At 39.9% G+C, this 13,722-nt stretch overlaps 2 protein-coding genes and 1 long non-coding RNA gene across 5 annotated transcripts in view; 1 reads left to right on the plus strand and 2 right to left on the minus strand.

Annotated features, from left to right (window-relative positions):
- eng (endoglin) overlaps nt 1–660 on the minus strand; it is a 40,781-nt gene extending 40,121 nt beyond the window's left edge. Inside the window, exon 1 of one of the 2 annotated variants that reach the window (XM_018662381.2) lies at nt 503–660. The gene's annotated coding sequence lies outside the window, so the exon portion shown is untranslated. The remainder of the gene's footprint in view (nt 1–502) is intronic. The other variant, XM_018662380.2, reaches the window with a different exon arrangement.
- A 474-nt stretch (nt 661–1,134) lies between these two features.
- LOC108874118 (uncharacterized) lies at nt 1,135–4,373 on the plus strand. 2 transcript variants are annotated; one of them, XR_001959604.2, is made up of 3 exons: nt 1,135–1,206; nt 3,285–3,351; nt 3,573–4,373. It is a non-coding gene; the product is annotated as an uncharacterized LOC108874118 (long non-coding RNA). The 2 variants fall into 2 exon arrangements; XR_007813830.1 differs by having other exon boundaries at nt 1,199–1,286.
- Nucleotides 4,374–8,096: 3,723 nt separating this feature from the next.
- On the minus strand, nt 8,097–13,248 carry ak1 (adenylate kinase 1). Its single transcript, XM_018662527.2, has 7 exons — nt 13,090–13,248; nt 9,918–9,955; nt 9,157–9,192; nt 8,883–9,046; nt 8,560–8,676; nt 8,279–8,470; nt 8,097–8,180 (listed from the first exon to the last, which is right to left on the minus strand). Exons 2-7 carry the CDS (start codon nt 9,922–9,924, stop codon nt 8,115–8,117), a joined length of 582 nt encoding a protein of 193 aa, XP_018518043.1. The 5' UTR covers nt 9,925–9,955; nt 13,090–13,248; the 3' UTR covers nt 8,097–8,114.
- Nucleotides 13,249–13,722: the final 474 nt, after the last annotated feature.

Genomic DNA, 13,722 nt, shown 5'->3' on the forward strand with positions numbered 1-13,722 from the left:
ATTCATATAGAGGGAAAGGAAGAGCCTGTGTAAACTGTTTATGCACCTCCAAAGGAAAACAAACAAGTCACGTTATTTCCCTGGACTTCTTACTGTAAGAGATACTTATGTTCAACCAGCGACACAATTCCTAGAAGTGCACTTTAGAAATGAATAGAATAGGTTCAATTGGTCCACTGACAGCCTATACATTGATAAACTAATAATAATTTAATTAATGAGGCGAAATAGTAGACTAAAATGAACAGTATGACTCCCGTTCAGTCAGCCTGTTTGTCCATAAATCCTTGTTTTCACGGCTCTATAATTTAGCATTAGCCGACCTTACTATTAGCTAATGTTAAAATATTTCGTAAGCTAATAGACATAAAACAGACTTGTCGAGGAATAAAGTATCACGGCTAACTTACTGCCCTCTAGGCTATCAGAGTGAGGTAAAACAGACCACACCTTCCTGAAGCAACATAAAAGTGAAAATAAAGTAATGAATCACAAAACTTACTTTTTAGGTCGGGTGGCTTTCTTGAATTAGGCAGGCTTGCTAATCCACAGGCGATGATATGGCTGCATTCAGCGATGTAACGGTGTCAGGACTTTCCCAACTTTTTGTGCTGCCTGGGCGGCGCAGATGTACTTTTGCACCCCTCCCACCGGCCTTTTCCTTTTTTTCTTTCTGTTTTTTCTTGGTTAAGTGCTGACCCTGTCATGCATTGTCTCTGTGTGGTCCAAAATAGGCGTCGTTTAATTGTCTACTCTGCTATATAATAGCCTTTTGCCGTAAATTTCTGTGACAGTTACAGAAATATAGAAAACTTCCTTATAACAAAAATTTCAAATCTTCAAATCTTGCAATTATCATATCCCGTCATTGTAATAATGAGAAAACCATCTCATAGCGAGAGAAAAGTGAGAGATAATGCATACTTAAAGAAGGGGCCAGGAAGTAGAACGCTTCAGAAAATGCCTGAGAATCATTAGATTTTTAAGATTTCTTCATTATCAAATTTAGTTATCCAGTGGTAGGTTTACAAGAAAAAAAAACTGTTAATAGCTAATTCGGCGTACTTAATTCCATGTCCAGTGTAAATACATACAGATTAACAACCAACCCAAATGTGGTTTATGGATGTATGCAGAACTATTTCCTGGGGTCCTGTAGTCACCTGCGGTTGCCCGGCAACGAGAAAGGAGTCCGTAAAACCACAGGTCATAAGTATTTTTCATAAGGCTCACACAAGGGACATATAAATGACTGAATATTAAGTAATTAAATTTGGGGAGTCATGGTAAATACTCTCTTTTTAATAACGTTTGTTTGATGCCTGGGCTTTTTCTCCCTGTCTTCTGTCTTTATGCTAAGCTGAGCTAAACGTCCAATGACTTTAACGTTAGCACAGGTGTCAGAGGTATCAGTCTTCTTATTGAGGACTTACTTCTTAGCAAGAGAGCAGATGAGTGTTTTCCCTAAAATGTCAAACTGTTTACTTTACTTACTGTTTACTGTACTTTTAAACCCATATTTAATATTCACTCATTTTATTGCTCACACAGCTTGTCGTGTGTAATGTTAGGACGTGATTAGAAAGGAGAAAACAAATGTCACAGACTACATTTAATATTGTGATTAGAATGGACTCACAGAAAAATTATGACTGATGAAAACTTTAATAATCTCTCCTGGTTTTACATTCACATTTTACATTGACTGTAAAACTGTTTTATCAGCGTGTCAACGTGGTATGTGGTACTTTCCAAAGTGGGCTAACGCTGTGATCTTTAGAAACAGGATGGATGAAATAACCAGGGTTTCACTACAAAGGATATTAATTTTGTGGAAACACATGAGTCATAGTTTTATCTGGCATCTGACTGTCTCCAACAGAACGTCAGTCACATATATTAGTAATATCCTAACATTGTTGTCATAAAAGTTTTGTAAGATTCCTTAATCATTATGGGTACTTCAAGGAGAAATACCACCTTTCTGAAGAACTGGGCCAGGGACCAAACTGCAAAAGTAACCCTCTGAAGTTCTTTTCTGTGTGATTTAGTTGTGTTCCTTTCTATTTTGTATCAATATCATTATTATCTGCTAAAAATAATTTTTAATGTGTAATTGTGATGTGGCCAAATGCTTATATACACACACAGTTGTACCTGTTTGTTCACAGAACCCTCACCAGCGTTTCACCTGCACAGCAAACGTGACACATTTACTATGCAACACAACACAGCATAACACCTGTCTGTCTTTGTTGTGTTGCAAATTAAATGACAACAGCATTGATATTGATGAGAACAGCAAGCTCAATAGGTGTGTTGTAATTATTGTCCCATGCTGCCACCTCTTGTGTTGCAACCTGGCAACAAGTTTCAGATTATGACTTAAATGTTTTTCCTCTCATTTACATATCTCCAGACAGGTTTTTAATCAAGTCCATGCTGCCCTGAGCTGATACTATGTTGTCACGATGCTTGATTCTTCACTCATTTTATGTTATGTACTTTAATTTTTTTTTAACACAAGTTGACATATGGTCCTCACACTCAAATATAAAGTGAGAAAGTGAGTTTTTTTATGCCCCAGGGAGGCAATTTCAGTATAATTACAGTGCCATTTCAGAATTATTCACCTATTGTCTGTTAAAGGTCAATGTTATATTTTATGGTCTATACTTAGGGAATTGATGCATAATTTAGAAATATTAGCATGTTTGCTTTAGTGAAAATTATTTACCTGTTTTCAGTTAGCAGGCGTCATTACAGGTTCCATTCTTATGCACAACATTTTCAGCTAACAGCCCCTAAATGCAATGCGCTGCACTTTATTAATGTAAAAATTATCATTGCGCAACCCTACATCTATAATGAAATCGTTATAATTCACAAGTGTCTGACATCTTCATTTATTGCTCACTAAAAAGTGAACTATTAAGTGTCTCCTATATTATAAAGTAGTGCTTTCAGACACAGCTCTAATAAATGATAATGGTTTAAGTTTGACAGTTGCAACAGGGAAATAAACAACATGTCAGCAAGTCTTTTTAACTGCAGACATTTTGATTTGTCATAGGAACAGCACAGGTGTTACTAATAACATTAGTCAGATGTCATTAAAACATTGTAGGTAGATAGCACAACATGAGAGCACCCTTAACACTCATATAAGAGCTGTAATCAAACTTTAAGCAAACCTTGTGGAAAATGTGATGGAACTGTATGTTTATTTCAGGTATTAATTAAGATATTACATATTAATACAAACCCTTTGTCCGTCCACATAGATCTGAAGACATGGATCGTCAGCCACTGTTTCTTCAGTGGAGTGGAGGCTTCAGTGACATGCTTCATGTACGTCATGGTTTTATTTACTAAGTCTGTTTCTATTGCACTTTGACATTTTGCTTTTGTCAATACACCCACTTATCCACTCCAGCCAAGTTTTGTTATATTTGGACTCTTTTTAGGATTTTATTGAAAACGCACATGTAAACAGGTTGATGAAAATACTCTGCAAGCCAGCACGCACAATAGACGTTGTAACAGCAGGTGTTTTTGACTTGTCATGGCAGGGAAATCACAGGTGGAACAAATTTAACAATGGATCAGTTCCTTCAAGTGTCCCAGCAAGCCGTGTCAGCGAGCCAGCACGCACAACACCAGAACCCTGGAGCTAGCTCAACTAAACAGAACACAGTTGTTTTTTGAAGTTATCAGTTACACCTGTGTTTATACCGTTATCATGCCAAAATATCTGCTGTGAAAAAAGGTTTATAGCAAGACCTGAAACATCAAAGTGGAATTCAGTTATCATTGATTTTATTATCTATACCTGTACTTTTCCAAATGTGACATGCCAATAAGTTTTCCTTGAGGTATGCCTATCAAGCTCAGTCTGTACATGGCCACACAGCCCTGAGAGGAGGCCTCATCAGCCAAAATAAGCAAAAACACTTATGTGGGCGTACCGTGGGTGTGTGGACCAACAGTTCAAAGTCAAACACAATTACAAAAACAGACATGTATATTTACTTTGAGCTCACCAGTTGTTACTAGTTTTACATGTTGTGAACTGTACTATCTGCCTAACAATCTCTCAGTGGGAGCTTTGAGATATTTATAAATTAGAATTAGCTTTCATATAACATTTATTCAATTATTGGTTAATTTGTTTAACCTGATAAACCCAACAAAAAAAAATGTTGCTTGAGGCAACAGCATTTGTCTTTGACTGTTGCACCACTACCATTTTGTGAGGAAAAATAGACTGGGAAAAAAAGTGTAGACACAACATCCTTCTGTACAAAACAGACCCAGAGGAGTCATCATCCCATCAAATCAACTCTCCACACAGTCTATTTCGGAGCTGAGAAGAAAACAGAGATATACTGCAGACGAGATTTTGGCAATGCTTTGAAGGAATTTAGAATAATTACAAAACTGCTGCTGCAAACAAAATTATACAAACAACTATGTACATCTCTCTCTGTTCCCCTCTCTCTCACAGCTGAGGGTCTAAATGTTCGTCAAATGTTGTAGTCAAACAGGAGAGCAGTAACAAACTCTGTCCTCCTCCATTCTCAAGTCAGTGGCAAAAGCCAGTGAAGCATTTCAGTTAAATTTGGTCCTAGCCCTAGTGACATTAAGAAAAAAAAAAAGTTAAAAGGAGTGTTTGAAGTGAAGCATATCTCCTTCCTTCTCTGTGGAATTTATGATTCAGGAACATACACCTCAATATCACACAAACAATGACACCCACTTTAATTAATTTAAATCAGGTCACATGTGCACTCAAACTTTGGGCACAGGCCTTTTCTAATTACTCCATGATTGCAGATCACAAGTGCTAAATGACTAATTGGACTAACTGACATGGTAGAGAGCTAACAACCCACAGTGCATCAGTAACAGTCATGCAGAGAGCCTTGTTTTCTAAGGCTAGTTGATATTCTGCATATTGACTGTGAACTTGCCTCAACCTCATTCCCTCAGGCAGCACGAACAAAGAAATGCTCATGGGATACGACGCTAAGCAGAAATACTTTGTATTCTTTGTTTCTTAAACGACTGCAATCCTTTAGTATTTTGCATGGCTTGGATTTTAATAGCGGAGGCATATGTCACAGTTGGCATTCCTTTGAGGCACTCCATCACATCTGTGGCTTGCCAAAAGACACTTCTACAGTAGCACTCTCCTTCAATGGCTTTCCTTTTTTATCGGAGCCTGCCCCCACCCGTGCCCGTCAACCAACTCCCACCCCACCACCATCACCACCACCACCACCACCACGTCCCCAACTCTCCATCCCCACCCATGAGTAGTGTTTCAATAACAGGAAACAATCGGCCATCGTCTTTCATCACAGGTTGACGCTGGTTCCCGCGCGGTGCCACTGGGTCTCTGTGGTGCCAGCCAGCCAGCCTGCCGCAGTCCACGACAGAGGAGAGAGAGAGAGAATAAAGTGTATGCGCCAGCTTACTTGCTTCCTTATCGTCCTCCAAGGGGGGATCTGACGCATGGCCTTGCAGCAGTAATATCCGAGACTGATACGAGATGAACAGAAGCCCGTCGGCCATACAGAGTCATTTTATATACATCTACAATCCCATAAGGCAGCTAATTGACAAGACCCTCATTACAGAAACATGCCATTTGCAAAATCATATCTCATTCCAGAATGTAATTGAGGGTTTTTTGCTGGAAGTAAAGTTAGGATTCAGTTAAGTGAGTGGTCCTGGTTCATTTTATACTGGAGTCACAAAGTTGCATGTAATTGTCTGTGACATTTTAAAAAGGGGATATTTTCTCAGTGAGAGTCATGTCTAAAGCTGTGATCGTCTTAGTATCACCCTTGGAAGGACGGTAGCCCAGATGATCCCCATGAGAGATGGCATGTCCAAGTTACATTTATTCATGGGCTCCTCACGTAGTGTATCTCTATGCCACTAACTTTTTTTTATCTTAGTGCATCTACAAAAGTAGTATGCATGCATATATTATGTATGAATCCACACAGTATTCATGTATTCAGTATGTCTGTGACAAGCTTTGATTTTTTAAAATCTTTTTTTTAAGCCATATGCCACAGTACATTTTCCATCTGATTCATCTTTGTATTACCAGCCTCACTGATAAATGACCCTATACCCACATAGGTGATATCAAACTGATGCGTGATATTAATAGCTGCTTGTGCGCAGCTTTCCTTGTCATTACATTAGTCTCTGCTGCTGCAGTGAGTGCACACAATGAAATCATGTACACATAGTTTTTTAGGTTAATCTTAACTGCCTTGGTGGAGACCTTACACAGAGGGTTACATCTGCAGAATTTCAGTTTTCTTATTAACACATCTCCACAGTCATTAAGTCTGTTTCAAGGATTTAACCATTACTCCTGCAGGTCAGTGGAAAATTAATTATCTTGTTGACTCCTATCTGCATGTGATGACTGAATAAATGCTACTCACTTGATTTGATCACACAGACTAGGTGCCTGGGTTGGCTGGAGCTGAAATTTATACCAAATTGAAAATGGTCTTGTTGTTGTTTTATACTACCACCAGGGGGCCCCTAAAGTTGCAAGTGTTCAAATCCTACACATAGCAGCTTTAAGTATATTGTCAGTTGTTTTGTACTTGGCAGTTCAAGGGGTGGTCCTTTAACTTAATTCATAATAGGCTGTGATCCCTGAATTTCTGCACACAATGACACATAGGATCATAGTGTCCTCGCTCCCCAACACCCATCACAGACATCCCTTTCCTTCTCTCTCTGCTGTACGTGATAAGTTCCACCGCCACCTCCTTTCTTCACCTTTGTTTTGTACCTTTATTAGGTAAGAGCGGCATTCCTAGCATTCACACAGCATCCTCGATGACTTTATGAAAGTGCTTACAGACGCCTTCACTTGATTGACTTTCCGACGGACACATCCTGTCCCCCCTTCAGAAGCTGTTTTCCTCTTCCTCATCCCTACAGCTTGGAGTCATGATCAGAGCTCTCCTTGGAGGTTAGTCCGGATACCTGCTGCAGTGTGTTTGCTTGGCCAGCTGTATTGTATGTATGTGTGTGTGTGTGTGTGTGTGTGTGTGTGTGTGTGTGTGTGTGTGTGTGTATGTGTGATGAAGGTGAGAGGTAAAGGAAGACCTGTTGGTCATCATGGGCTCAAAGGAAAAGTTATAACAACAGTGATGAACTATGGCTGTAGCAACGTGTCCTGTATCCTGTTGTGTCTACATGCTTTCTGAGAAGAAAAGAATTTCCTTTTTCAACTTGTTGTTTATGTGTGTGTCAGGGTTACACTGTGTTTGTGCATGGTTATTCACAATGGCAGTTTGTGTGTTATTATATCACACTAAGATACATTCGATTGCTTGTCATTGGAAAGGGCTTCTTATAAATAGTCAGACACAGTCACCACTAATAAATTTATATATATATTTTTCTTATACTTTAATTTTGTTTTTTACATATACCACTTTATAGACACCCATGTTACATGTGTACACCTTGATGAAAAACTAGAAAGTTTCTGTGCTTTAAATATTGTTATAAATGGACTAAGAGAAATTAATGCTGACCACAGTGGGATGATCTCTGCCATTGCTCAATGGCACAGTCACAAAGGAATCTATATAATTTTCCTATGATCTCTGGAGTTTGTATGGCAGGGTTAGAGAGGGGGGAAAAGGATTGGTGTAAAGTGCAGGCTTGCCCCAGAGTAAGCATGGTACCTTCAAGGTTCAGAGATGGTTGACACCTCCTGTATACAGTACCTTTTGAGATATCGCTTAGATACATCCACATACATATTTAAGCACAGAATGGAAGCGAGACTTATATGAAGGAATGAATGGATTTCCAGATGCTGCGTTAAGAAGATTCTTTGTTGTGTGTTTTGCTGGATTGAAGTAGAGTTAAGGCATCTTCGATCCATAATGGCCTTCATTTTTTTTCTTTCTTTCTTTTTTTTCTTTTTTTTTTACCAAGCTGAGTGGGAACATTATTCATTCCATTGTTGTTCATGTTTTGTCCTTATGAAACTGACACTGACAAAATAAAAAAATAAAACAACAACAACCAGACACAGCTCATCTAGTTATGTTGTTTTACTACAGTGCATCAATAGCCTTGGACACTTGGCCGAAGACGTCATCCACCGACAGCTCAGAGTCAATCTAGGCAAAGCAACACGACATCATAATGTCAGAATACATGTCAGATATCACACATTCTGCTTTTTCCAGAGTTCACCAGCATAGCTGATATTACCCACCTTCCTCACGATACCACGGCTCTCGTAGAAGGCGATGACTGGCTCGGTTGCTTTGTAATACAAGTCCAGACGCTTCTTGATGGTCTCCTCGTTGTCATCAGAGCGGCCGCTGGTCTCACCGCGCTTCAAGAGCCTCTTGACCATGGTCTCTGGTTTGGCATCGATATACAGCAGCAGGCAGGGTTTGCCAATCTGGGATCAAAGACAGTTTATTCTTTTAAGCTTTCGTCCATTGTTGCAGGGATGAATTACAGGCCCTAAAGTCTCACGCCGTCTCCTACCTGCTTCTCAAACTCCTCGCCCTGCTTCACCTCACGGGGGTAGCCATCAATAAGGAAGCCCTTGGAGACATCAGCCTTGGCGATCATGGCGTCCCTAATCATTTCCAAGATTGTGTCCTGGAAGCAAGCCCCAGAATATTATGACCAGCTTTCACAGTGATATAGCACCTCACATAGAAAGTAATTTACAAGACATATTTTAGTCTTATCTGTTCACAAATTGTGTTCTGTACTGAATAGCCCTTTCACTCAGTAGCATAAGTAACAAAAGATAAAGCTTTTTGGAAAAATTGTTTAAATGGAAGTATATATCTCTCTCTTACCAGGGACACAAGCTCTCCCCTCTGCATAATGGCCTGCAGGTTCTTGCCCCTCTCAGAGCCAGAGGACACCTCAGCACGGAGCAGATCCCCAGATGACAGGTGAGTGTAGCCATACTTAGCGACTACCTTCTCACACTGGGTGCCCTTTCCAGAGCCAGGCCCGCCTGGAAAAAGAGAGACAGCAAGCGTGTAGCGTAGCATGAAGGAGACAGCTGCTGGTGGTTAAATGCGTTGCTGCTAAAAATGAGACATTATTCAGACCAAGTGTACTCACCCACAACAAAGATGATCTTGGCATCTTTAATTTTGTCTGAAATGAGCACGTACAAAAGAGGTTGAGTCCAAATGTGTGAACAGGTAAAAGTTTTCTTCTCACCAAAAGTTCAATTCACCAGGAAAGGATTGTTGGAACAAACCATTTCGATGCTGTATAGAGGAATCAGTGGTACATATATTTCCCATTCTGTGAAGTTGCAAGGGCACAGTTTCACCTGGTCCACCACGCTGTTTTCACTGTGTTTGCTTTAGTGCAGGTTTATGCTATTACTCAAACAGTGTTGCCATGACAACTGTTGTCACTTCAGAATGTTATGTAGCCAGGTATCAGGGAGTTTATAAGGCCTAGAAGGACTTTTCCAGGTATGACCATAAGAAAAGTTATAAATCTAACAAATTTGCTGAAAATGATATAAAAACACAGAATTTTGAATCTTTTTTAAAGCTATATTTTATTGAATATCTTAACTATCACATTTTGTATGAACATTATATCATAATAATATATTTTTATTGTCAATTAAATGTAATATCATAATTTATTTTAAAAATGGAATTCCATGTCTAAGTGCTGTATCTTTAAATGTAAACTGTAATGTATTCTCAAAAATCACCAAAAGAGGGCAGTAGAGCTCAAGAAAACACAACAAGCCTGCCTCTGCATTATTTCAACTCCATAAGACTGGTAATAAATAATACAAATGAACATTTTACACAATTATCATTAATAAAGCATGTACAATAGCATGTATTATTTACCTGCCATGGCGTTGTGTTAGTATGAGTGCTTCCTTCAACTAAAAGACAGAAAAGGGCAAAGAAATGCAAATAAATTCACTACTTTGACAGCAGGACAATGTAAATAAGTCACACTTTTTCCTAAATAGTCCATGATTGTACAGTAAACACAACTGTGTTGTGTGAAAAGTGGACAATAAGGGTTTGGACAAGGCTACATCTCCCACCATGAATGCAAGGTGCCCCATCACCTTTTAATTATGGAGGCAGCATGATCTAGGTCATATAATTATTTGAACAGGCTCACAAACACATAAATGCATCAGTGGATGCTGGTAGTATTAATATTGCTGGTAGTGTTACTGTCAGCATTCACATGTGTGATGTAAATATAGGTGATGCATAGAGAATTTTTGCATGTTTTTAGTGTGCAGTGTAGCTGCATTTAAAGTATATTGAACTTAACGATACTAGATAGCATTTACAGTATGTCTCAACGCTCAGAAAAATTTCATCAACAACCCCACTGAAACCCTTCACCAGCAATTATCAACTTGTTTTCCTCATGTGGTGTAAAAGCTATTTTAATATATTTTGAAAAACAGTGAGAACCTGTGACTTCCGGGAGATTCAGCCAACCTGACAGAGCAATAGAAGCTTCTGACTGTTGCAAGTGGTGTTATGTAAAGCTGCCACCAGAGGATAAGACCAGTTCCAGTCCCTTGATATTTGATCGGCACAGGAATGCCTTTTGATAACACTGAATATATCTAAATAAGACAACAGCAACAGAGTTTCCTGTTTACATTTCTCTTTTAGTTTACCAAGAAACAGAAACGACAAAAATGAGGAAGGAGGTTTGGTTAGTCATCGTGGCATGTGTAAATAGATATGTTCAACTAGCTGCCTGTGTCATGTGCTCGGGCTGAAAATGAGCGCGTTTGAGAGAACTGCCTTTAAATAACTTTAACATTTGGCAGGTGTCGCTTGTGCCAAAATATCCAGCCTGTTTTGCATGTGCTTTGGGTAGTTGCACAGATATTAATCTTCTCTACAGGCCTAATACCATATATACCATCTATGTCTGTTATCATCTTGTAGCAATTTTCCCCTTTCCATACAGTCATGAACACACACTTTTGGCTATTGTATTTGCTTGTCACCAGGTTAGTTACATCACAGACGTGTGTGCTTATCAAGTAACCTGAGAAGTCGCTGGTCTGAGTTTCATGAAACCAGATTTGTAACAGGAGGCAAATGGCTGGTTTCTTAGGTTACATGGTGAGGTCCAAGCTTAGCATGGTCACCAGGGGAGAAAAAAACATACTGTGCTTAGAAAATATTAGAATCAAAACATATATTTGTTGGTACAGTACTGAATATTTTGAATAACAAGACTTAAATTTGACCTTGTGACAATGTGGCTGTTTGCTCACTGGCACATGCCTGCTATTCAAACAACTCTCTTTCTATGGTGCCAGATTGACAAATAATTTTTAAGGGATGTAGAGTATTAGAAAGGTGATATGTTTCACTGCAGCTGTACTGCAGCTAAGAAACATGTGTTGTACATGGTCTAAATGACAGATTTCTATATTTCTAGAGCTCACATGTGTTCCCTAGTTGAACGATGAAGATATACTGTAGCACAGTACAAACCAAAGCTGGAAATGCTACCAGCTTGTTCTCTGATTCTCACTCAGAGTACTCCTCAGTATTGGTGGTACTGCTTCTCAGGTGTCCAGTTTTATGTCTGCCTGAGGTCTGAGTAAATGTCACTTGGAGGCTGTCATTTGAGTCAGCACAGAGCCTGTTTGGGAATCCCACTCTGGCCTATTATGGTGCCATCCTCTGGGTCTCCCACTTCTTTGGCATGGACTAGTTCAAATACGGTGCAAATAACGTCACATGGCTCTCTGTGAGGGAATTGCACTCAATACTGCATGGAAGTGAAACTACAGTATTTAGAGTAAAACATACTCTGATACATTTCCCAGCAGAGGCTGTATCAGTACTGTAGATGTGGCAAGATGTTTGAACAGGATTTTGTCATATGTGGACAAAGCCATCTGAATTTTGCATCAGGATTAGATCCCTTTAAAATGCATGACTCTCTTACAACTAGATAATGTAATACCATGCAGCTGAGTGCACTGTTGAATGCAGAATGTTACACTACTTTAAAGATCCCGATGGAAACGTGATTTTTGTAATTCTATCCTCCACCCAAATGTCAGTCCATCTCGTCTGCCCTGCCCACATGTCTTATTACTGTTTTTTAACATGCAGCCCAGCTAAAAAAAGACCTGGTCAGACTGCAGCTGTTACTAGATAGCGTTTCAATCATTCTCTTAAAGCACATGGGATTGAAGTTTTCACTCGCTGCCCCTGGAATCAACAGGAGTGATAACAAAGTGCACCCATGCTGCACGCACATGATCTATTTGCACATTCTCTCTGTACGCTGTTGGTTACTCAGATACTCTGCAATTTAATTGAGCGTACTGTCCCTTTAAGGGAGAACAGGGGACCCTTTGACGTCAGTGCAGTGGGAGATATTCCATGTTGTTTGTGAAAAGATGGAGCAGGATATATTCAGTGTTAACGGTTAGCTGTAGTGGACGTGTTTGTGTTCTAAATTGAATAGCACTCGGCCACTAATCAGCTGTGAATGAGCATTACTGTGGCTAAAGGCTTGGCAGTGGAATTAAAAGGCAAGAGCAGCTTGTATGAAAATGCCCTTTAATGGGTAGAGGTGAAGGACAATGTTTAAATATTATTAAAGTGGAGGCAAACCATCTGCAATCTTGAATGTCTGGAGATAAAAAATAAGAATCAGTGATGTTTTTTTTTTTTTTTTTAGAACAACAGTTATGTCATCTATTGAGTGCCATCACTGTGACACATGACACACACAAGCTACATGCCATACAGAAAAGCCTGAATTTGTGACAGTGTCAACCATTTTAAACAGTGTGATCAGTTAGTCGAGACACAGGATGGTAGTTGACCGTTACTGGTCTACTGTTATTCTCACTCTCCATCCTATCTAACAGCCCTGCCCACTCTGTCTGCACACACTCCTTCTCTCTGACATCTCTCTATTCCTCACTCCCTCTGACTGAGTTAGACCTGTCCCTGCCGTTTCCTGCCTGCTCTTCCTCCTATAGAAGCCTTTGTCCTCTGTACTGACCTCTCTTCCGCGCTGAGGCTCTAGATCCCAATGCAAGGGGGCTGCTGTCCCTGGATCCCCGTGAGTGTGTGTGCGCGTCTGCACGGCTTCTGCTACACGGCAGCCCTCCCTCCCCCATGCTGTGCCTTTTTATAGCTCAGCTGAGCTTGCTCAGCCTGCGCTGCATTCTGGGTAAAGAGGGAGGAAGAACAGGCGAGGAGAGTTGAGCGAGAGGGGAGGGAGGGAAGGAGGGAGAGAAAGGATGAATGACAGGAGGTGGCAGGGGTGAAATTAGAGGCGGGGGGGGGGGGTGCAGGGGTGGCAGAAAGTTTTAGCTCAGGTCATTGGGTAATGAAAGGCTGCATGTATGAGTGTATCCTTCCTTTTACAGTAAAAATGTTGTGCTCTACTTATTATCTAATGAGAAGTGTATAAATGGGGATAGTGACTATGTTTATGAGGATGTAAGCTTAAAGAGAACGATCATTTGCTAACAGCAGCTACTAAGGGTTTGTAACCATGAGAGCTAGAAGTGATGTATTACAGGCTACATAAACTCGCCCAACAGGATACTTGTAATGTTATGTAATGGCATGGCAGTGTCATCACAGTGCAAAATGAAAAGCAAAAGCTGAATAACTTTTCTTTGTGTTT

Source organism: Lates calcarifer, linkage group LG9 (genome assembly GCF_001640805.2).
Source record: "Lates calcarifer isolate ASB-BC8 linkage group LG9, TLL_Latcal_v3, whole genome shotgun sequence".
Classification (NCBI taxonomy): domain Eukaryota; kingdom Metazoa; phylum Chordata; class Actinopteri; family Centropomidae; genus Lates; species Lates calcarifer.

What these genes read in the sequence shown, in the direction of transcription:
- ak1 (XM_018662527.2), bottom strand. An exon ending in CAAGATCATCTTTGTTGTGG is followed by an intron (nt 9,047 to 9,156) that starts GTGAGTACACTT and finishes CTCTTTTTCCAG; the next exon opens with GCGGGCCTGGCTCTGGAAAG. An exon ending in GGGGAGAGCTTGTGTCCCTG is followed by an intron (nt 8,677 to 8,882) that starts GTAAGAGAGAGA and finishes GCTTGCTTCCAG; the next exon opens with GACACAATCTTGGAAATGAT.